At 47.0% G+C, this 22,182-nt stretch overlaps 1 protein-coding gene across 2 annotated transcripts in view; it reads left to right on the top strand.

The window, feature by feature from the left end:
- The window catches only part of LOC135212025 (bifunctional 3'-5' exonuclease/ATP-dependent helicase WRN-like), a 279,239-nt gene that overhangs the window by 52,992 nt on the left and 204,065 nt on the right, over window positions 1–22,182 (top strand). For both annotated transcript variants that reach the window (XM_064245317.1, XM_064245319.1), the window contains exons 6-7: window positions 4,904–5,015; window positions 7,124–7,231. In XM_064245317.1, the coding sequence (XP_064101387.1) occupies window positions 4,904–5,015; window positions 7,124–7,231 (220 nt within the window). The remainder of the gene's footprint in view (window positions 1–4,903; window positions 5,016–7,123; window positions 7,232–22,182) is intronic.

Here is a 22,182-nt window from a genome sequence, read left to right as displayed (position 1 = left end):
CACATCTGACCCCTTCTCAGCCTTTAGTCTATCTGGGGATCAGATGGACGATCAAGTGGCTTTTCGGGCTTTTCCGTCCCAGGGGCGACAACTAGAGTTGCCTAAGCAAAGTGTCAACCTTTCTGGGAAAGAATCATGCTCGGTGAGGGAATGGATGAGTCTGCTGGGGACCATTTCCTCACTGGAGAAGTTTGTTTCCCTAGGGGAGGTTGCACCTCAGACCTCTTCAATTCTTCCTGTCGGACAAGTTGGAAGCACCAAAAAACAATTTGGAATCGATTCTGGTGTTATCGGAAGAGGTAAAGGAACATCTAAGATGGATGGACCGACCCTTTGAAGCTCGCAGAGGGTCTTTCCCTTAAGCTTCAGAGCCCCGACCTAGTGTTGTTTTCCGACGCGTCTTCCGCGGGGTGGGGAGCAACACGGGGGGGGAGGAAGTGTCAGGCACCTGGAGAGGGGAACAGGTGTCCTGGCACATAAAACCTCAAGGAGCTGGCAGCAGTTCATCTGGCGCTCCAGTTCTTCAGGACGAAGTCTCCGGCAATGTGGTGCAGATCAACTCGGGACAACACCACAGCCCTGGCATACTCAAGAAACAGGGAGGAACCCACTCTCGATCCCTGTTCTTCCTTGCAAAAGAGCTCCGTTATGGCGAAGGCACACGACGTCTCTATCCTGACAAGATTCGTATCAGGAGTAGAAAACGTCCGTGCAGATCTGCTCAGTCGGCAAGGTCAACTTCTGCTGACGGAGTGGACCCTTCATCAGGAAGTATGCCAAAGGTTGTGGAAGTTATGGGGATGTCCCTCTTCGTAGACATCTTCGCAACTTCCAGGACAACGAGACTCTCGCTGTACTGCTCACCAGTTCTAGACCCAGGGAGCAGTAGCAGTAGAGGCCCTTCTTTGGGACTGGACGGGACTAGACGTATACGCCTTTCCCCCGTTCAAGATCCTAGGAAGTAATAAGGAAATTCGCGCATCAGAGGGAGCGAGGATGACTCTCATCGCCCCCTTCTGGCCAGTGACCGACTGGTTCACAGAGGTCATGTCTTTTCTAGTAGACTTTCCGAGGACTCTGCCTCCAAGGATAGATCTACTCAAAACAGCCCCACTTCGAGAGGTATCACAAACCCTCCCCGCTCTGAGTCTGACTGCGTTCAGACTATCCAGAAGTTGGCCAGAGAGCGAGGGGTTTTTCAAGACCGTGGCTAAAGCGATCGCAACGGCAAGGAGACCTTCTTCTATTGCCGTATACCAATCCAAGTAGGCTGTTTTTCGGAGCTGGTGCAGGAAGAAAGGCATTTCCTCCACCTCTACCTCTGTGAGCCAGATCGCAGACTTCCTTCTCTACTTGAGGAATGAAGTTCGCTTAGCGGTGCCTACGATAAAAAGGCTACAGAAGTTGTGCTTTCTGTAGTCTTTAGCATAGAGGGCTGGACTTAGCCAATAACAGAGACCTTCATGATCTCCTGAAGTCTTTCGAGACTTCGAAGGTATCTCAACCAAGAGTTCCTTCTTGGAACTTAGACATTGTTCTAAAGTTTTTGATGTCCAGTAATTTTGAACCGCCCAACTTAGCTTCGCTTAGAAACCTTACAAGGAAGACACTTTTTCTAACTGCTCGGTGGCGACGGCGAAGAGAGTTAGTGAGATCCAGGCAATAAGCAAGCATTTGTTTGTTTAAGAACTCTGAATGCAGTTTGTTCTTTAGCCCTATGTTCTTAGCAAAGAACGAAAATCAAATTCTTTCCAACCCACCCTTGGCCCAAGACATTTGAAATCAAGGGTTTGACAGAGATCGTGGGTAGTGAGCCAGAGAGAGTCCTGGTGCCCTGTCAGGGCTCTCAAATTCTATTTAGACAGAACGAAGGACTGTAGAGGACCTTCGGGCAACTTGTGGTGCTCTGTCAAGAAGCCCGATCTTCCCATGTCAAAGAACGTGCTTTCTTTCTTCTTGAGAGACACCATTAAGGAAGCTCATTCCACATGTAGTGATAGTGACATGAAGCTTTTAAAAGTGAATGCCCACGAGGTGAGGGCTATTTCGACCTAGATAGCCTTTCACAGAAATATGGCACTCAGTGACCATTTTGAGTGCTACATATTGGCGGAGCAACTCGGTGTTCGCCTTCACCACTACCTGTGGGTTGAGGTGAAAGCGACATACGAACATTGCTCGTCGCTTGGACCATACGTCGCTGCAGACACTGTTTCTTTTGGGGGCAGGATGGTAGCACTCATACTCCTTTCCCCCTTTAGTGGTTAGGTGAGCTTTTAATTGTGTGTTGTTTTGGTTGTTGAGTCGACCGCCCGCAGGCGGATCTCCCTTCTTTAGTCTCAGTTTAGTGGGTACCTTTGGTAGACTAGGCCAGGTGGTTTTTTTACTTCGTTGGCCCTCATTGTATGGTTCAATGGTCTAGTCACATCGTGGTCACGCCCCGTTGACAGATCATCTTGAGTGCACCAGCTTTATAGGTCTCTACCTCGCTGGCACTCTAGTAGCACAAGCAAGACTTATGTGGCAGTAAGTAAACCACGAAGCCAGCTATGCTAACAGGTAAGGAACCAAGATATCAATTAAATGCATGTATATGTTTCCTAAAATTCTATTCTGTCTCTTTCCCACCACCAAAGGTGGGATTCAGCTATATATATATCTGACAGGTAAGTTTCATGAACAAAATGATATTGTAATGATACATAAAGTTTGTTCATACTTACCTGGCAGATATATATAATTTAAAGTACCCACCCACCTCCCCTCAGGAGACAGGTGGAAATAAAAATTATGAATAGAAAAATGGGAATGGTTCCTGATAACCTGCCTCCCAGCAGCGGGAATGGGTACTAACCACCTGACTCCCACTACGTGTGTCGTAAGTTTTTAATTTCTGTCGGACTTCGGAAAATACAGCTTCGGAAAATACAGCTATATATATATCTGCCAGGTAAGTATGAAACAAACTTATTGTATCATTACAATATCATTTTAAACACCTGTGTCTAGTACACATTTGGGGATCCTCATTGAGAGGAACGATGAGGATGGTAGGTAGTGACTCTGGCAAGGAATTTGATAAACTTGTGGTCACTCTCTTATCTGTATTTCTAGACTTGAGGTTATGGCATATTTATATCTAGATCAGGTCTTTGGAAATACATACACCTCGTTTCCTTGTTAAGGCCACTGTCCCACCAGGTGTGAACAACAGGATGACTGCAGAAAAGAGACATCAGTCACCCAACTGTCAAAGGAATGGGGACAGTCTAATCACCTAGAGCCTAGTTGTTGTAGACTTTTTGTTAACACAAGCCTGGCCAAGAAAGAGGTGTCCTAGAATACCCTTTCATTTAACTACTACATGAGGTGATGAGCCAAGCCTAATGCTCATTGTCAAGTTCTGTCACCAATACTGTGCATACAGAACCACATGAATCAGAGGAGTAGGATCCTCCCTGGCATTTAAGAACTTAACTCTTTTATAGACTTTTGAATGGTGGTTCCTGACTGCATCAAACCATTTTCACTTTCTTGTACCTGAAGGATGTTGCCCACAGGTCCTTGAACACTTTTTCCTTGGGTCTAATGGTGGCCAATCAACAAGTGTAGCTCATCCAGTGCCCCTGGCAGGACAATTCGTATCTTGCCTAAGAGGATAGTCTGGAGGAGGGAATGAGTGAGATGACTGGTCTTTTTTTTTTTCCCTTTTTCTCATTTCTTCAATACCTACAGGCAGTTTAAAGAATAGGCACATCGTATGCTCGAACATAATGTGACAGCACTTTCTGTTCATACACTATACAAATCGTCTTCTTGGTAACTTCAACTCCTCTCTCCGGCAGGGGGAGTGAGGGGTGGTGACAGACACGTTTCTTGTGGCTAACATGCTTTTTTGCTTGAACAGATATAGTTTTTTTTGACTTCGGTATATGCAGTGAATCTGGACATTTTTCATTGTAGTATTTAAACCCAGTGGACTGGGTGTTGATATCCATATCTAACTTCTCAAAGGCTTAGGTCCTCTTCTTTAGAATCCTCATGTCTAAGAAGAATGATCAAGTGTGCTGAACCTCAGTTGGTTCAGGATTCTCATTCCACCCTCCAAGTGTGAGTCTATCCTAATGTTAAGGCTGAAGGTTTGTTCCACGTATGAACAAATGACAGATTTTTTATAAATGTGTTTTTCATTGCTAACAAACCTAAGGTCTTGACACTGCTGCCCACCTCTGGCCAGCCTTTCATCCTGGGTGGGAAGAAAGACTAATTGTGGTCTCCAACTCTCTTCCAGATGCCACAGATTCCTTGCATTACAATTTTTTATTGTTTTTAACCGGTCCCAGCTGGCAGCAGAAGATTTATCTTAATGTTAAGGCCTCAGGTTTGTTTGCTATGAAAAATACAAAATTAATGGAAATTTTGTCATTTTATTGTAGACACACAGTACTATTCTATTCTTAATTGGTGATCATTGACAGCTAATTTGAATAGTATCTTAAGACAAGAGGGGTTGCATACTGAAGATAATGATTGAAAAAAGGCTTGAAAATATGGAGTACTGATTTTGAGAAAAATGAATTCTAATGAGGGATTATATTATACTTTGCTCTTAAAAAGATAAGATATATTTCCCTAGGGAAAACTGCCCTGTTCAGTCACTTTATTGTTTTAGAAATTTAAGTGTCAGGATGGGTATTTCTGTGTCTCCGTTCATAGACTTCTGACTCGTGGTATGGTAAAAATCAGAACTAACCAAGTGATTGCCAAGTTGAGTCGTCAGATAAGCCAACAGAATATTGGTTAAGGTTTTATATACAGCCTATTCATTTGCTTAGCTTTTGAGGATAATTTTTTTTAGAGATGAAATGTAGTTCTTTCTAACAGTTTCCTTTTTTCTTTGCAGCATGTTCAGATTGTTTGGTAACTCTAGACAATAAGAAAGGAATTTCTCTTTTCGCCATTGATGAAGCTCATTGTGTCAGTCAGTGGGGACACGACTTTCGTAGTTCTTACAGGTATGATTGATTTCATTTTTATCTTTCTTCTTTATTTAAGCGGTAAGGGTAATCTTATTAACTAGTTATGAAATTTATTCAATTTAAAAATGTAAACGGAGCTAAGCATGTAATGTTCATGATATATACTTCTAGGAAAATTCCTTTTCACAGGGAGCTTTGTGTGAGAAGAATCCTTATGAATAAGAGGCAGAATTATTAAAAAGACTGTAATAGAGTGAAGAGACTGAGTAAATTAATCCATGTTAGACCAATGACATTTTTCAGTAAGAAATGCATCAAAAGATCTAAGTCTTTTTACAAAATTCCATAATTAAAGGTATTTTTATGTCATCCCACTATTAACCAGTTTCTCAGATGTAATAACAGTAAGGTTTTATATGCAGTTTCATTCACTTGTGCATTTTTCTCTTTTACTTGAGTTATTATGCAAAATTTTATTGTCCTTTTATGTAAACCTTCACATAAGATTTCTATTTTGAACTTGCTTAATCTTGTTAAAGTTTGTGTGGGATGGGCAGTCCATTATCAAAGATGGTAGTTATGAAGTTAAAGATGAAAGTAACATTATATAAAGTAACATTATACTGGAAAGATGAAAGTAGTATTTTGAAAACCTGAATTAAGGAAGTTAATACAGACTGGAGTGCATTGGTATAACAGAGAAACTATTAGAGAACAAAACAGCTGAAGAGGGTAAAAGGTCCTTTGTGTTGATGGAAAATGAAGGAAGTCCCAGTACCAAACAGCAGCAGGAGAGCTAGCTATCCATATAAAAAAATTGAATAAAGGAAAGTTGGAAGAGAACTTTAGAGTAGACGTATTTTAGAATAAAAGGGGATGCACGACAATAGAAGAGTATAGTGGAATAAGACCACCCTCAGGAACTAAGAAAATATTGGAGAAGATGGTATAGGAAGGAAAAATATGGAGAAGATGGTATAGGAAGGAATAAGTACAATTAGGACTGACTATAGTTATTATGGGGTAGGGTTGAGGAGAACCTTGTGCTGTGTACCAAAAGTAAAATAACTCATCTGAACTACAGAATGTACATGAAGTAAAAGATTTTTTTGTTTTATGCCCAAAATGTACTAAAAGAGCAAATAGATAGATAGGGGATTTGTGAACCCTGTTTTGATAGAAGGGCAGGTCTTAGGATATGCAGAGCCTTTCTTTTATCTTATGAACACTTTATCAGCAAGCTGGAGCTGACCACTGAGAAAGAGTAGCTATGGCATGGATGAAATGGTAAGAGATAGCTTGACGTATGATAAATAATGTTTCATTAATAGAGAGAGCAAATGATGGTGGCTACCTGAGAACTGTGGTATTTGCATCAGAAATATGGCCACTGCCAAGGAAATAAAGGAGATTTAAGATAGGTGTAATGGTGTAACTTAAAGATTCAGGCCTGGAGCATGGTGGTATTTTAATATAAATGATGAAGTAATGGAGAGATATATAAAGAGGTTTGGAAAAGACAGAGATCTTAAAGTTAGAGATGGTATAGACATCTGATGGAAAGGATAAAGAACAGTTGGTCAAAAAAGCAGTTGATATGGAAGTATCTGGTAAAGGCTATTAGGAAGGCCATGGAAATCCTGGTAAAAAGGTCAAAATGAATACCTTGACCTGATGAGTTCAGGCAGAAAGCATTCATGATAAAGGTGCAAGATTTATTTAAAGGATTTGTCATTATCTTTATTGTACTGTCGAACAGAAATTTGGTCAGTCTAAAACTTGCAAATGTTTTCAAAATTATTTGAGGAATTTAAACAGGAACAGTTGTGCGTGTTTTACATTCTTGTGGAGTTAATCTGCTGCTTAGATTAAATTTTTGTAAGGTTTTCAGTTAACTTTTCAAAATTTATTTTTTTAAAATGTAAGGGTAGTTTTTGATTTTTATGCAGTATGTTTTTATATTTTTTTATAACGAAAAGTTGCTGTAAATTTATATAATTTCACTTGGATATGTGTACATAACTCTGATATCATTCTGTAAATTTGAAGGAGTCTTCGACATAATGCACTTTGATGATATAAGATTCAAGTACTTATATAGCCGTTGAAGAATTATAAACTGTAGTTACTATATTTTTTCTCAGGAAGCTTGGTGTTTTGAAGCAGAAATTTCCAAGGGTTCCTATTCTTGCAGTGACAGCTACAGCTACACGTGTAGTTCGCCAAGACATATGTAGCTCACTTAAATTGAGGTAAATATAGTGATTTGATCTTTGTATGGCATGTGCAGTAGTGATTAGGAAACTAGGTAGTGTTATACTAGTATATAAGACAAACCTTGTTGAGCGTCCCCCTGGATGAGCTCGCTGCTAACATACCGTTCACGCGTTTTTTTTTGTTAAATTAGAGATCATAGCACTGATGATAGTTTTTCAAAGTTAATATTGATTTTTATGCTTATAATTCATACTGTAGTTAAGTTTGTTCATGAAAACTTACCTGTCAGATATATATAGCTGTATTTTCTGAAGTCCGACAGAAATTCAAAAACTTCCGGCACACACAGTGGTCGGCCAGGTGGTTAGTACCCATTCCCGCCGCTGGGAGGCGGGTATCAGGAACCATTCCCATTTTCTATTCATAATTTTTCTGTCGCCGGTGCTGGAAACACCTGTTTTCAGTACCTCCGTCTTAGGATTTTGGAAACTTCATGGCCGCTAAATATCCTAATTGTCTTTTGATTTTCATTGACTTGGATTTGTGGCTAGGCATACGCTATCTTAAATTGTTTTGAATATGATTCATTTTTGTATATCTGAATCTAGTTAGGCTAGTTTCAGAGGGTGTTGTCTGCTAAGATAGGGTGTGGCTACCGAAAGCTTCGGTAGTTCCGCACTCGATATGCACGAGGGCTAGTGTCTTGCTTCTTTGTTGAGATTTGTCATGTAAGGAGTGTGAGACTTTGTCTAATTCCGTAAGGAAGACGTATGATTTCGGTATGTACGCCAATTCAATCAGTAAAAAAACAGTCAGGGTAGGGCTAACCTACCTGTAGACTTATTTTGCTAACCCTGTAGTATGGCCTACGGGCTATAAATATGTCTCGGTTGAGGTAATGCCCTTTACGTTATAGATTTCCATCTGTATCTTGGAATCTAAGGTGCTCGCTCTCCTATCATTGTGGTGAAGAGTGCTACTTCTGTAGTTGTTACTCCTAACCGTGTAATGTTTGCCTTCGGGCCCTAAACAGTTTTCTGTAGAGGGTATTGACCTTTCTCTGATACTCTATCGATTCGTAACTTAGAATCGAAAGCGCTGGCTTTGGAGAGCAAAAGTGAAGTGGCTAAGTGCAGTGACAGTGCCCCTTGTGTAGTGGAGGGTGCGTCAGATCGGCCTTATTTCGCCTCGAGGCCGGGACCTCTGCTTGACTCCCAGGAACAGGGAGAGAGCATGTCGAAAGCGAAGGAGGGTTACGAGGAACTCCCACCGATCTGACGTGCCTTCGGCAGACCTGAAGTTACTCCAGGCTGCCAAAGTGCGTGCACGAATCCTGAAGGATTGCTTCTCGTCCTCCGAAGCGTCCTCCCTGCGCAGGGTTTGGAGCTTTCGGAAGGACTCGCGCCTCTAAATAGAAGCTTTATAGAAGAGGACGTTTCACGTCCTCTCTCTCTCTCTCGTCATGCGCTTGCAGTGAGAAGTAAGAAGGCGGAACGTCGCCTGAACTTGTGTACGTCTTTCCACCGAGAAAAGGGAAAGCAAGTCATATTAGCAGGACGCTTTTTTTGAGCGCGGACGTCCTAGCTTTGTTGCTGTGAGAATAAGAAGGCGTTCCTCGCCCCGCGTATTCTCACACGATCAATTCACGAGACTGCTTCGTGCAGTCGGTTTTCTCTCCGAGATGTCTAATGCTCTTCCCTGTAAGGCAGTTTCGCTTGCATTTGACGCCTGTCAGGAGCGTGACGCTTTTCTGCACGCTTTTTTTTGACGCTCGGCTTGGACGGGACGTTCGGATGGACGCCAGGCGCGCGCGGGTGCACGCCAAGAACAGCGCGAACCAGTAGACAGCCGATGGCGAGCGCACGCCAGGACGCCGAGAGTGCTCGCTGCTCGCCAGTGAGAACTGCCGAGAGTGCTCGCTGCTCGCCAGTGGACGCCGAGCGCGCACGCAGGTGTGTCGCCTGGCTGAACGTTTCTGTTGAAGTCTTCAAGCTGATTTGGGTCTAAAGATTTTTACCTAACTTCGGTGATCCCTTCTACATCGCCTGCGAAGAATGTGAGTAAGCAGTGCTTCGGAGGAAGCTTAAAGGGGAAAAGGCAACTTCGTTCTTTCGAAACCAGCAAGACCACGGGTTTCGTGAATTATAGAGGTCTCTGTCAGTAATATTGCTTTTCGTAAAGTCCAGGATTGGATGGAGTTATGGAAAGCTCAAGGAAAGATCTCTTTTGCTCTACCGCAGTCAAGACTTTGCGGTAGGCAGCTATGGGTTATGTAAAAGTCGACGTCCTGCACGCAGGACTCTCGGCAACGTTCAGTAGGATTCTTGCAAAGGCACTCATCAAAAGGACGCTCTTCAGGAAAGCGCAAGACAGGACTTCCTTTGCCATACTGCCAATAAATTTTGATATGGGAGAGAAGCTGGTTGGAGATTTGCCTCCTTACCCAGGATAATTTTGCAAGCTTTTTAGCCCATCTGAAAGGGCTTTTCAGATGATAGATTTTGTTAGTTCCTAGTCGGGACTACGCTGCCGAATTGAACATCGTCGTTCTACCTGTCGTAAGCCGTCTCTGAACAGGATTCTTGCCCCTCCTCGTTTGAGACGGGAATCGAAAATAAAATGCTCGACTTCCTGGATTACGTTTTGTCAATTCATTGAATTTCCCCCATTGACAATATACTATCGTTTTGTCAAAGTAAGTGGGTATCCCCCTCATTGACAAAATATCTCTTGTCCCGTAAAATGGGTTAGTTCTCATTGACAAACTTCTCATTAACTTTATATTGCGTAAGCGGATAAGCTCTTATTGACAAGATTCGGAAGAGCTCTCATTCATCATTCGCAGACTCGTACAAGAAATAGACTTGTAGACTACGTCATGAACGCTTATGTCCAATAACATAAGAAGCTTGAGCTGTCCGCGTTCAATTCACTTGAGTTTTGTTTATGAAACTTGCCTGTCAGATATGTATGTAGCTGTATTTCCGAATTCAGCTATAGTATATATGTCTGCCAGGTAAGTATGAAAAAACTTTATTGCAATATAATATATTTTGCCTTGCGTTATTTTACTACTGGTTGGTTCAAGTCATATACGCTTGCTGTAGTTACCTCTTCGGATGGCAACCGAGAGGTCTATTGTCTATTATTTTAAGGACATTTAATCGTTACTCCCTGCAGCCTTCCAGGAGTTTCCGAGATTTATCTTACCGTTGTATGGTAGTGTTATGACGACACGAACGCATCTATATATTTAGCGTTTTCTGTTTCGCTTAAATATACCAGCTTGAGAGTCTCTTTATGCTAAAAATTACGGACCTATTTCGTCGTTAGAACTAGGGTAGCTGGCAACCCAGGCATAAAGTAAGAGACGACGATCGTAAGCTGCTGCTGTCACTGTCCTCTCCGCCACCAGCCAGTCCAAACGAGCAGTACCAGCTCGTTCGCTCGTCATGCGCGGTAGGTTACGTCTCTCTCTCCTGCGGGATTGACTTGACTAAACCGTATCTCTGTGCTGGCAGTTACGTCTCTCTCTCTTCCTGCGGGATTGACTGACTAACTGTAGCTCTGCCCACTACAATCACGGACTTTAGCCTAAGATTGAGGGGATTTCTTACATGAATGAATAAACATTGCATTCGTTTTGCCTTACTATGTTCTCAGAGATATCTCTTACTCCTTTCGGTGCTCGTTACCGCACGGTATAGGACTACGAGTCTACCGCAACATTTCACTATTATATGCTCTCCTGCTTAGGCAAGCGCAGCCTTTTTGTTCCGATACGTAATACAAACCATCGGTCCTTTAACAATAGGAAGTAGCTAGCGGCAGCTTGGAACGGGTTCGTAAGCTTCGAACAAGGGGAGAACGGTAGTTAACTGCTTGTCTGATCGTCGCTGCGCGCGCGACTGGGAGGTAAACAAACAACTTTTGCTTTCGGCCGTGTGTGGATTAGGACGTGCTCGTCATCGCTCTGCCCGCTTTGTCGTTTGCTTTGAGTATCTGTCCTCTTTTCCTAGTGTGATTGAGAGTAATTGTTGTAAGTACTTTGCATTTCTTTTGTTCATTAATGATGAGTGATCAAGAAATGGAGATTTCGCCGCGCCCCAGTCGCCCGTGAGAGTGTGTCCCGGGCTGAGGGGCGTAGATGCGGCGGATTCAGATCATTTGTGGATGTGGATCCACACGAGGTTTGTACTCGTTGTCGGGGGCGAGAGTGCTCCCGCAACGAGCCATGTGTAACTTGTATGCATTGGTCCGAGCGCAGTGGGTGCTGTACGAGGGCAGGAAGAGACTTAGGCCGCCCAAGAAGTCATCGGAAAGTCCAGTGACTCCTTTGGTAACGGACACTTCGCCTCCCTTTCCTGCCCCCCGGCCAGCCCCCACGTTTCGCGCCTTCCCCATGCGGGGGGGGGTAGCGGAGTCCTTCTCCCTCTCTCGATCCGTCGAGTGTGGAGGAGGGCGCCCGCTACCCGGGAAGTCCAAGTTGTACTCGGGGTCTTCCGTACGCTCTGGGTGGGGTTCTTCTCCCCCCAAGCGTGAGGAACCCCTCTAACTAACCCGACTGTTGCTTCCGCAGGTGTGCCATCAGCGAAGGACGACCTGGGACAGGTGTGGGAGTCGCTGGGACTGCAGGGAGTGCCTAGCATACAGGGTGGGGTGATTCAGCGGTTGGCTGGGGTCGGCAGTGGTCACTCATGGTACGGTAACCACTACTACCACTACAATTTCTACACCAGCATATGAGATGCCACCGCACTTGGTGTACACACCACACGTAATGTCGGTAACACCCACGGCTGCAATTCAAAAACCGATTGCTGCCGTACCAAAGAGGACGGTGCCACCGCCACCTGGGTTCTTTGTATTGCCGACCCCGGACTTCCGCTGCCCCAAGAGTACCCCCCTGGACCTGCCGCCAGTGCCGAGGATGACGGTAGCTGCCGACAGGACGCCTGGCTCTCCTGTGGACCTGCCGTGCTGCCGTACCTGTTGCTGTCCTGCTGCTCATTCCCTTTCAGATGATGTTCTGCTGTTCCTGCTGTTCCCGGACCTGTTCCTGTTGTTCCTGCTGTGGTGGTGCTGTCACAGTCTCAGGTCTTTCCGGACAGGTGAAGTCGGGCCCTGTTGCTTCGGCAACTTGCCCCGGCTCTCCCTCCTGGATGGAAGACCTGACGTCTGTTCTGCGGAGCCTGGCGAAGAAGAAGAGGAAGAGGAAGAAGGTGTCGTCGTCGTCTTCGTCGTCTTCTTCGTCGTCTGCTGCCTCTCCTCCCCTTCGACTTCTAAGGCTAAAACAGCCGAAGAAGAAGAAGGCTGCCTCTCCCCCCCTAAGAAGACTCCTTCGGGTATCTTCTAAGGGCCCGGCTCGCTCAGGCGAGTCGGGGAGCTCTTCTGCTGGTCCTCCTGTTCCTTCGGGAACGGGGCCCGTCTCTTCTTCTGCAAAGAAGAAGACGACGGGGACCAGAGGTGCACCAGCCCCTCGGCTGGTGCGTTCTCACTGGTGCTAGCGGTTCTGCCGCTAAACCAGGTTCCGTCTCGGCCGCTTCTCGTTCGCGAGAAGTACCGAGTGTGGACGCTCTTCCACGGGAGACCGTTCAGCCAAAAGTTTGACGTCCGAGCTCGCTCGCCGTCAAGACAGCGGCGCGGAGCAGAAGACTGGCGAGAGTCGTGACACGACTCTCGCCAGGCCAGGTGGACGCTCTCGCAGCGATCAACTGGCTGCTCGGGCTGATGTGACGGTCGCTGACCAGCCACGGGTTGAGGCGAGGAAGGAGTCCCGCGGCCGCCGGTACCAGCCACGGCTGGTACCAGCGACTCGACGCGCCGAGAGGACGCTGGCCGGTCTCGACGCGACAGAGAGCCTAGCAGGTCACCCGTCCGCCGCTCCCGATGGGACCGGGCGGAGACGGTGACCAGCGGCAGCTCGCCTGAGCTAGAGATCGGTCTCGACGTTCTCAGCCGAGCCTATCGCCCCAGGCGAGCGGCAAGGCTTAGGCCTGCTGCTCGATCGCCACCGGCGGGTTGACGATCAGCAGCAGCCCTCCACGCACGCTGGTCCTGCCAGCGAGCGAGGGGGAGCGTCAGGTCTGCCTCTCCCATACCTTCAACCTCCTCGGGCTATACCGGGAGGAGCGAGGTACTGAGGAGTGATCACGAGAGGCGCCGCTCGTGACCCGGCTATGACGCCGTATGGCTCAGGCACGGTTTTAGGACCGACCAGAACATACGCGCAAGTAGTTGGAGGCGACCGTCAGGGGTCTGTCGCTTGTTCCTCCTTCCCGAAGGAGGAGTATCGCGGGAACATGCTCTTGCTGGAGAGGGGACTGGACGGTCCTACTCCACAAGACGCAGTAACTCCCGAGATACAGAGGAACTTTGCAGAAGTCATTAAGCTGATTCGTCAGCATAATGACCTTGCGGAAGGATCGCCGCTACCACCGGCAGAGCCCACGTCCCGGCTCGAATCATTTTGGGGTCCCAAGAGGGAACCCAATATGATGGATGGTGGGGTTACCGCGATCAGAGCTTGCAGATCAGTCCTGGATCAGGTGGAGAATCTCGTCTCAGGACGGGAGGACTCGCTAAAATCGGACGGTCTTCTAAGCTGCTTCCTCCCCCTCTACAGCGGCAGAGGCGATTTTACGTGCCTTCGGAAGACCCGATACTGCCGAAACAGGTTAACCCGGAGTTAGCGAGGCTGACTCCAGGTGTGTCCCTGCAGCAGCTCCTGTCGGAGAACCTATGGTTCTCGCAGCAGGAGGCACTTGCCCTGGAATCTACCAGCTATGGCAGCGTTCCAGGCAGTTTCCTGGTTGGATTGGTGTGGTCCCTCACAATATCCAAAGTAGCGGCCGGCTCTGGGAGTTCTGCTCTCGAAGACGACACTTATTTTAGGAGACTGTGCCAGTCTGGAGGAAGAGCGATCTCTTACCTCGCCCATCAGACTGCTAACCTGTGGGCCAACTTGGTTTTTCTTCGACGTAGGGACGCAGTCCTTACCCGAGTGACCAAGGGGTGCCTGGGCGTGAGGCGGCACTCGGGGCTTCGAAATGGACCCATTAGGAGTTACCCCAGCTCTCTTTCCCGGAGAGATGGTGGACGCTGCGGTGGAAAGGCGGCGCACTGACGACAGTGACCTCTTAGTTCACCAGGCAGTCTCGAAGGTTACTGGGCAATCTCGAGCGACTGCGGCCAAAACCAAAGAGCTGGCTAGCGCTTCCCAGGCGGCGAAGACGGTTGCACCGTCCAAGCCCCGTGTGAAGGACTCCTGCTGTTTCAACTTCTGCTAAAGGAGGCGTAACCAGCCCTCCTCCCAACCCTCCTTTCCCGAGGAGGTGGTGGAAAGAAGTCGAAACGAGGAGGGAAACGCTAGGGACGGCGTTGCCCCGTCACCTGCTGCCGGAAGTGGGGGGGTGCCTGGCGAGACATTGGGCGACTTGGCAGCGCTACGGCGCCGAGAACTGGATAGTAGACGTCCTTCGGGAGGGGTATCTTACTACCTTCGAGTCTCGGCCCCCCCTCATCTCCAAACCGGTCCATCTACAGACCTATGTCCGGGGATCAGCAAAGGACAACGCTCTTCGACAGGAGATCAAGACCATGCTGGCGAAACGAGCTGTAGAAATCGTGGAGGACCAGTCACCGGGCTTTTACAGCCGCCTCTTCCTAGTGGAGAAGGCATCGGGGGGGCGGGGGGTGGCGTCCGGTGATAGACCTCTCTCCCCTGAACCGCTTCGTTCGCACGACGCGGTTCACGATGGAGTCGGCACGCTCGGTGCTCGACTCGATCAGGGGGAAGCGATTTCATGCTTTCAGTGGACTTGAAGGACGCGTATTTTCAAATACCCATCCATCAGTCCTCAGAAGTACCCTCCGCTTCATCTTCGACGGGACGGTGTACCAATCAGGGCACTTTGTTTCGGTCTCTCAACGCCCCACGAGGTGTTCAAGCGAGTGTTCACTCTGGTGTCAGCTTGGGCCCATTCGCACGGGATAGTTCTTCTGAGGTATCTCGACGATTGGCTAGTCCTGGCGAGCTCCCGCTCGAACCCAAGCAGAAGATGAAGTACTGGGTATGCTGATAGACACGGTAGCAGGGCAGGTCTTTCCCGCAGACTTGCCGTATCAGCAAATTCAGGGAGGCAGCCGGCCGGTTCCTGTCTCGGCAGGAACAGGCAGCACAGCAATGGCAAGTCGTGATGGCCATCTGTCGTCAATCGAGAAGTTAGTCCCTCACGGGTGTCTTCACCTGCGGTCTCTCCAGTGGAGGCTAAGGGAGAGTTGGTCTCAGGCCAAGGATCCTCCTTACTTTCCCGTGGCTATTCACGGACAAGGTGAGGCAGGGACCTAGCTGGTGGCTCGACGACAAGAACCTCTTAAGAGGAGTGCCCATACGCACTCCCCCCCCAGGAGATGCTTCTGTTCTCAGACGCATCGACGAAGGATGGGGCGCACACCTGGAGGAGTTGCTGACTGCAGGTGTGTGGGACCATCACGAAAAGCACCTTCACATCAATGTCCTGGAACTCAAGGCGGCGTTCAACGCTCTCCGAGAGTTTCAGGACCGCTTGGTGGGACACTCAGTGGTATTGATGTGCGACAACACACGTAGTGGCATATGTCAACAAGCAGGGGGGCTAGTGTCTCTTCCGCTCCATCAGTTGACGGTGCAGGTGCACGAGTGGGCCACGGCTCACTCGATAGAGCTGTCAGCACGCTACATTCCAGGCAAGAGGAATGTAGTAGCGGACAAGCTCAGCCGTCGGGATTCAGGTGATAGGGACCGAATGGTCTCTACACAAGACGTGGCGGAAAGGCTCTTCAACCTGTGCGACGGTCGTAGACCTGTTCGCCACCCGGCACAACAGAAAACTTCAGGTTTTCTTTTCAGCCGTGCCGGACCCATGGGCAGCTGCAGAGGACGCTCTCCAACACCCCTGGGACAACCTCTTCGCCTACGCCTTCCCTCCCTTCTGTCTGATTCGGAAAGTGATCAGTCGAGCGCTGGTCACTCCCAATCTCAGAATGATCCTGGTGGCTCCCAAACGGCCTCAAGCCCAGTTTGGTATCCGACTGCTGGCTCTTCTTGCGGACGCACGAGAGAGCTACCCAGTTGGCACAACCTTCTAGCCCAGCCACACGTAGAACTGGTACCACCAAGCAGTCCAGTCCTCAACTTCACGGCTGGCTGTTATCCACCATCTCTTGCGAACGAGAGGACTTTTCTCGTAGCGCAGCAACAGAGATGGCTGGACACGTCCGACAGTCCTCTGCAGCTGTGTACCAGGGGAAGTGGGCCGTCTTCTGTGGTTGGTGTCGTAGACAGGGTCTGTCTCCTCTTCAGAGCCACTCTTCAGCAGGTAGCGGATTTCCTCGTGTTTCTTCGCCGAGAGAAGCTCTCTCAGTACCCACAGTTAAAGGATATAGAGCCGCCCTGGCTCTCGTCCTAAAAACTGAGGGGACTGGACATCTCGAATTCGTTCGAGATCTCCTTGCTAATGAGGAGCTTCGAAAGGTCTTGCCCACCCAGGGAACTCAGGCCCCCTGCGTGGGATGTGACTCTCGTCCTTAGGAGTTTGACTCGAAGACCCTTCGAGCCACTCCGAGAGTCGTCAGACAGGGATCTGACCCTCAAGACCCTCTCTTGCTGGCCCGGCATCGGCATCGGCGAAGAGAGTAGGGGAACTACATGGTCTTTCTTATGATGGTAAACACACCAGAGGCTGGGGATCCGTGACGCTCGATTCGTCCCGAACTTCGTAGCCAAGACTCAGAATCCGTCGATCCCTGACGACAGGTTCGAGTCTTTCACGATCCCCTCCCTTCTGGACTTCACCGATAACGATGCGGATGAGATGCTGCTTTGTCCTGTGAGGGCGCTACGGCGCTATTCTGAAGAGAACTCGACACCTCAGGCCTGAGTGTCGACGCCTCTTCGTTAGCACTGGGGTTACCAAGAAAGAAGTTTCCAAGAACACGCTTTCTTTCTGGCTGCGTGAGGTGATCAGGAGAGCGTACGAAGCTGATGGTAGCGACGACATCCGTACGCTCCGACCGAGAGCCCACGAAGTCAGAGGTATCGGACCCTCCTTAGCGTTCCGTAAGAACTTCTCCGTGGCGCAGGTCCTGAAGGCAGGTGTCTGGGCCAACCAGACCACCTTCACAGTCCTTCTACCTTCGGGCGGTATTGCCCACAAGTCCTTGGATACTTTTTCCTTGGGACCTGTGGTGGCTGCTCAACACGTTGTGTAAGCTTACCCAGCACCCGAGCAGGCAGAACAGCATCGATTCCTGGTATGACTGGGAGAATGAATGTGCGAATGAGAGAGTGACTGGCTTCTCTTCACCATCTTTCTCTACCTCTACCTGTGGGCAGAGGGATACGGTCGTTACCACGCTGGAAGGGAGTCAGATGCAGGTAAGCTATCAACAGAGCTCCATCCTATCTCTTTAACCAGAGATAGGAGTGTATATCCACCACTTTCTCCAACAAGGGGGAGAAAGTGGATGCCTACATGAGACAAACCCATTACTTTATATTTGCTCATGTAAAGGAAAAAGTTCTTACAATGCTGGTACGAAGAGATACGCTTGCCTCTCTAGTACTCGGCCCAGAGGTCTGACCATTGATCCTGCGGTGCACACCCCGATCAATCGGACAGAGGCTTGGATCCCTCCCTCGCTCTTACGACCAGGGAGGCATTCCAGGGATGGACGAACACCAGTCTGTTCATCAAAGACTCAGATTCCTCCCACCAAGAAGTGAGTCTTCCTATTGTTAAAGGACCGATGTTTGTATTACGTATCGGAAACAAATGACAATTTGTCGAAAATTGCATTTTTCCTAACTATACAAACCTGAGGTCCTTTACATATAGTCCCTCCTCATGCCACCCCTCACTCTGCGTATTTTGCATGGGCCAAAAGCAAAAGTGATTTGTTTACCTCCCAGCCGCGCGACGATCGGACAAGCAGTTAACTACCGTTCCCCCTCCCCTTGTTCGAAGCTTACGACCGTTCCAGCTGCCGCTAGCTACTTCCTATTGTTAAAGGACCTCAGGTTTGTATAGTTAGGAAAAATGCAATTTTCGACAAATTGTCATTTTAGGGAAGTAAACATACTGTGTGAGGGAATGGATGAGCTTGCTGGGGACCATTTCCTTCCTAAAGAAGTTTGTTTCCCTGAATAGACTGCAATTCAGACCTTCTACAGTTTTTTCCTACCGGGAAACTGAAATTTTATTAAAGATCAGGAATGATTCTGAACATCTCTCGGTGCGTTAAGTATCACTTGAAGGTGATAGAAAGAAGTGTGTTCCGGACATCTGGAGAGGGTTTCAGTATGTCCTGGATACATAATCTGAAAGAAGTGGAAGCAATTCTGTCGTCCCTCCAGTCCTGGAAACGAGTTTTTTGGAACCAGTGGTCCATATCAACTCTGATCTTCCACAGCTCTCTCATATCTTAGGAAGTATCTTCTCTCGGTCCCTGTTCGGGTTTACGAGAAAGAGCCTATTATAACAACAGGCGTAGAATGTAACGATCCTCTAGAGGTTCGTGACAGGATTGCAAAAGTCCGTACGAATCGTCTCGATCGACGGCAGCAACTACTGACTTCCGAGTGGAATCTTTCTTTAGAAGTATGTTGAGAGTTATGGAGACTTTAGGGACGTCCTTTCATACATCTCTTCGCTATGATATTGAACAGGGATGGATGTTTAGTCTCTTTTCCCCTTTTTCAAACGCTTAGGAAATGTAATAAGATGATTTATACCATCACAGGGAGCGACAATGACGCTAATCGCCCCATGTTGGCCTTCAAGATCCTAGATTCACAGAGGTCACGTCCTTCCAAGGACCTTTTCCGAGAGAGTCGGTCTACTTTAACACGAAAGGTACCTATAACCTCTCCGCTCTGAGTCTGACTACGTTCAGAATATCGATATGTTGACAGCATAAGATTGCCGTCTTCCCTTTCCGTTTGAAGAATGGGATAAGCTGGCAGTCACAACTATTAAAGACACGCAGATATGTTGTTGACGGCCTTTGGGCTCAGAGATTTGCTTCTGTCAAACAAACAAAGCCCTTCACGATCTTTGAGTTCTGGAATCTCGAAACTCGCTCACCATCTACTTTTTGTCTCACCTGTTTTTCTCGGAGTCAGACATCGTGCGAGATGAGGAGACACATAGTAGCCCTGAGTTTCTTGTTGACGAAGTCAGTTGCGTTTACACACCCCCGATGATCGTTTAACATGAGACCAGGTCGGACTGTCAGGCATTCGTCCTTCGGGACTGAATCGCCTTTTTGCTCCTCGCTCCTTTCTCCTGGCACCAGAAGCTCGAGTCAGGAGTGGCTCAGGAGTTGATTCGCTAACGACGTTGGGTTGCGTTCATACCCCAAGGTTTGCTTAGCTTGAATCGCCCAGGCAGTCCAGACACTCATCCTTCAGCGAAGAATAGTGCCTTATGGCCTTCAGGGTACAGCCTTGCTGTCCTTGATTCGTTTGTGACTGGTCAACTGGTCGGTCACCTGACTTTAGTACAGACTGACTGAATGTGCATGTCCAGATCGAAGCTTTCAATATGGAACTTAGACATAGTCTGAAGTTCTTGATGTCAAAGCATTCGAACATCTCCTACCTGTTAACTTCTTGCACGTGATCAGGAAGGCCTTTTCTAACCACCCTAGATACGACAAAAAGAGGGTTAGTGAGGTTTTCAGCCATCGTCAGAAGTTTTGGCATTAGAGAACACAAGGCGGTGCGTTCTCTAAGCCTTCCGTTGTGGCCTAAGAATGGAAAACCGTCTTGTTCTTGGGCCAGGAGCTTGGAATCAAGGATGGCACAAGTTATTGGGCAGGAGCCAGAGAGAGTCCTGTGCCCTGTCAGGTCTCTCAAGTTTTATCTACATAAAACTCAAGAAAGTTGAAGTCGTACGGACAATCTGCAGTGTTCCGAAAAGACCAGACTTGCCCATATCGAAGAACACCCTGGCTTTATTGTTAAGGAGTTCTTTCAAAAAAAAAAAAAAAAAAAAAAAGCTCTCATTGAGTTGGCACAAAGATTTGAAATCTTTTGATTTGAATTGCTCACGAGGTGAGGCGCGGCCTCGGAAGCATTTCAACAGAGCATGGCACTCAGCAACACCTGAGTACCATGTTTTAGCGAAGCAACTCTGTGTTCAATTCACACTCCCTGCGAGATGTGAAAGATGGCATATGAGATCTGCTGCTCGCTAGGGCCATACGTGGTCTGCAGACACAATCTTGGGGCAAGTAGTACCACTCATCCTATCCTGTAGAAAATTGGTTAGGAAGAGCTCTTAATTTAGTAGTTGAGTCGCGACACGGTGACTTCTTAACTCTTAAGCCTTAGTTAACACACCTTAACTTTGGCTAGGTTGGTCAGGTGGTGATATATATTTTTATATATATATTTCTTTACTTTCTTAGCCCTCATGGTATGGTCAATATGGTCTAGTCACGTCGTGGTCTCGCCCCTGTTGACAGATCATCTGGAGTGCACCAGCTATATAGGTCTCTACCTCGCTGGCAACTCTAGTAGCACAAGCAGACTTACGTGGCAATAACCACGAAGCCAGCAATGCTAACAGGTGGAACCAAGATGTAAATCATCTGCATGCATTTGTTTCCCAAAATCCTTCTATTCTGTCCCTTCCCACCTCCAACGGTGGGATTCAGCTATATATATATCTGACAGGTAAGTTTCATGAACAAAATGATATTGTTATGATACAATAAAGTTTGTTCATACTTACCTGGCAGATATATAATTAAGTACCCACCCACCTCCCCTCAGGGACAGTGGAAATAAAAATTATGAATAGAAAATGGGAATGGTTCCTGATACCCACCTCCCAGGGGCGGGAATGGGTACTAACCACCTGGCCGACCACTGTGTGTGCCGGAAGTTTTTGAATTTCTGTCGGACTTCAGAAATACAGCTATATATATATCTGCCAGGTAAGTATGAACAAACTTTTATGTATCATAAACAATATCATTTTAGGAATTTTATTAAATGTTGGAATAAAAAAAAACAATTAATACTATAATTTTTTGTTTCAAGAGACTACATAATACTGAATGAAAAATATTATACATACATGCACTATTATTCTTTTGTATGCCAATCTCTAAAGCAAGGGGCTACACACAATCCTACTTCACAGTCCTTACATCCCAATATGAGCTATCCCTTATTTTGTTCTTCCGCACTGAGGCACAAGTCCTTTGTGGCCTCTTCTTTTTATCTGTAGGTGGACAATACCCAGGAAAGTGCCTGCCAATTGGCTGTGAAGGTTTCTCTGCAAGTCATGGGGGCCGGCATAAGAGAACAGGTCTTTCTTCTGCATATTTCATAATCAGTCTTTCACTAATCCTCAAAAATAAACTCACGTCTTCACAACCCTCCACCAAGGGCTCTATATGTAACATCGCAATACTTTTTCTTGTAATATTTCTTCAGTCTATTTCTTGTGGTCGAAAAATGAACCAAGAGGTTATCTGACAAATCAACTCCACCCATGTTTCATTATAATCTGCAACTGCTTTCAGTTTATACATTTCTTTTCCTCCTGATTTAAACTTTCATCATAAATCATCAGATTGTACTCAGAAAATAACATTTCTTTTTCCTCTAGTTTCATTTAATCATTAGAATCATCAGCATTGTACTCAGATTTTTTACCATTGTTTAATTCTCATTTTAGTATATCGATCCAGAATTCTTTTTGACTTTTTACCTTTTTTCAGTTTAGTTCCTCTTATTTTTGCTGGCACGTCCTGTCGAGTGACCCTTATAGTACCGACAGTGTCAGTTCTTCATCAGCAGTGGCATCTGCCAATGTTGGACTTGAATAAAAAGTTATCTGTATATAAACAATAGCCTGTTCAAAAGAGGGTCATAAGAGAGGAAATAATTCTATTAGAACGGAAGATCCATATATTTTTCTGTGTATTGTGT

Source organism: Macrobrachium nipponense, chromosome 40 (assembly GCF_015104395.2).
Source record: "Macrobrachium nipponense isolate FS-2020 chromosome 40, ASM1510439v2, whole genome shotgun sequence".
In the NCBI taxonomy this organism is placed as follows: domain Eukaryota; kingdom Metazoa; phylum Arthropoda; class Malacostraca; order Decapoda; family Palaemonidae; genus Macrobrachium; species Macrobrachium nipponense.
Note: the sequence above shows the minus strand (reverse complement) of the source record. Positions and strands in the feature narration are given on the sequence as shown.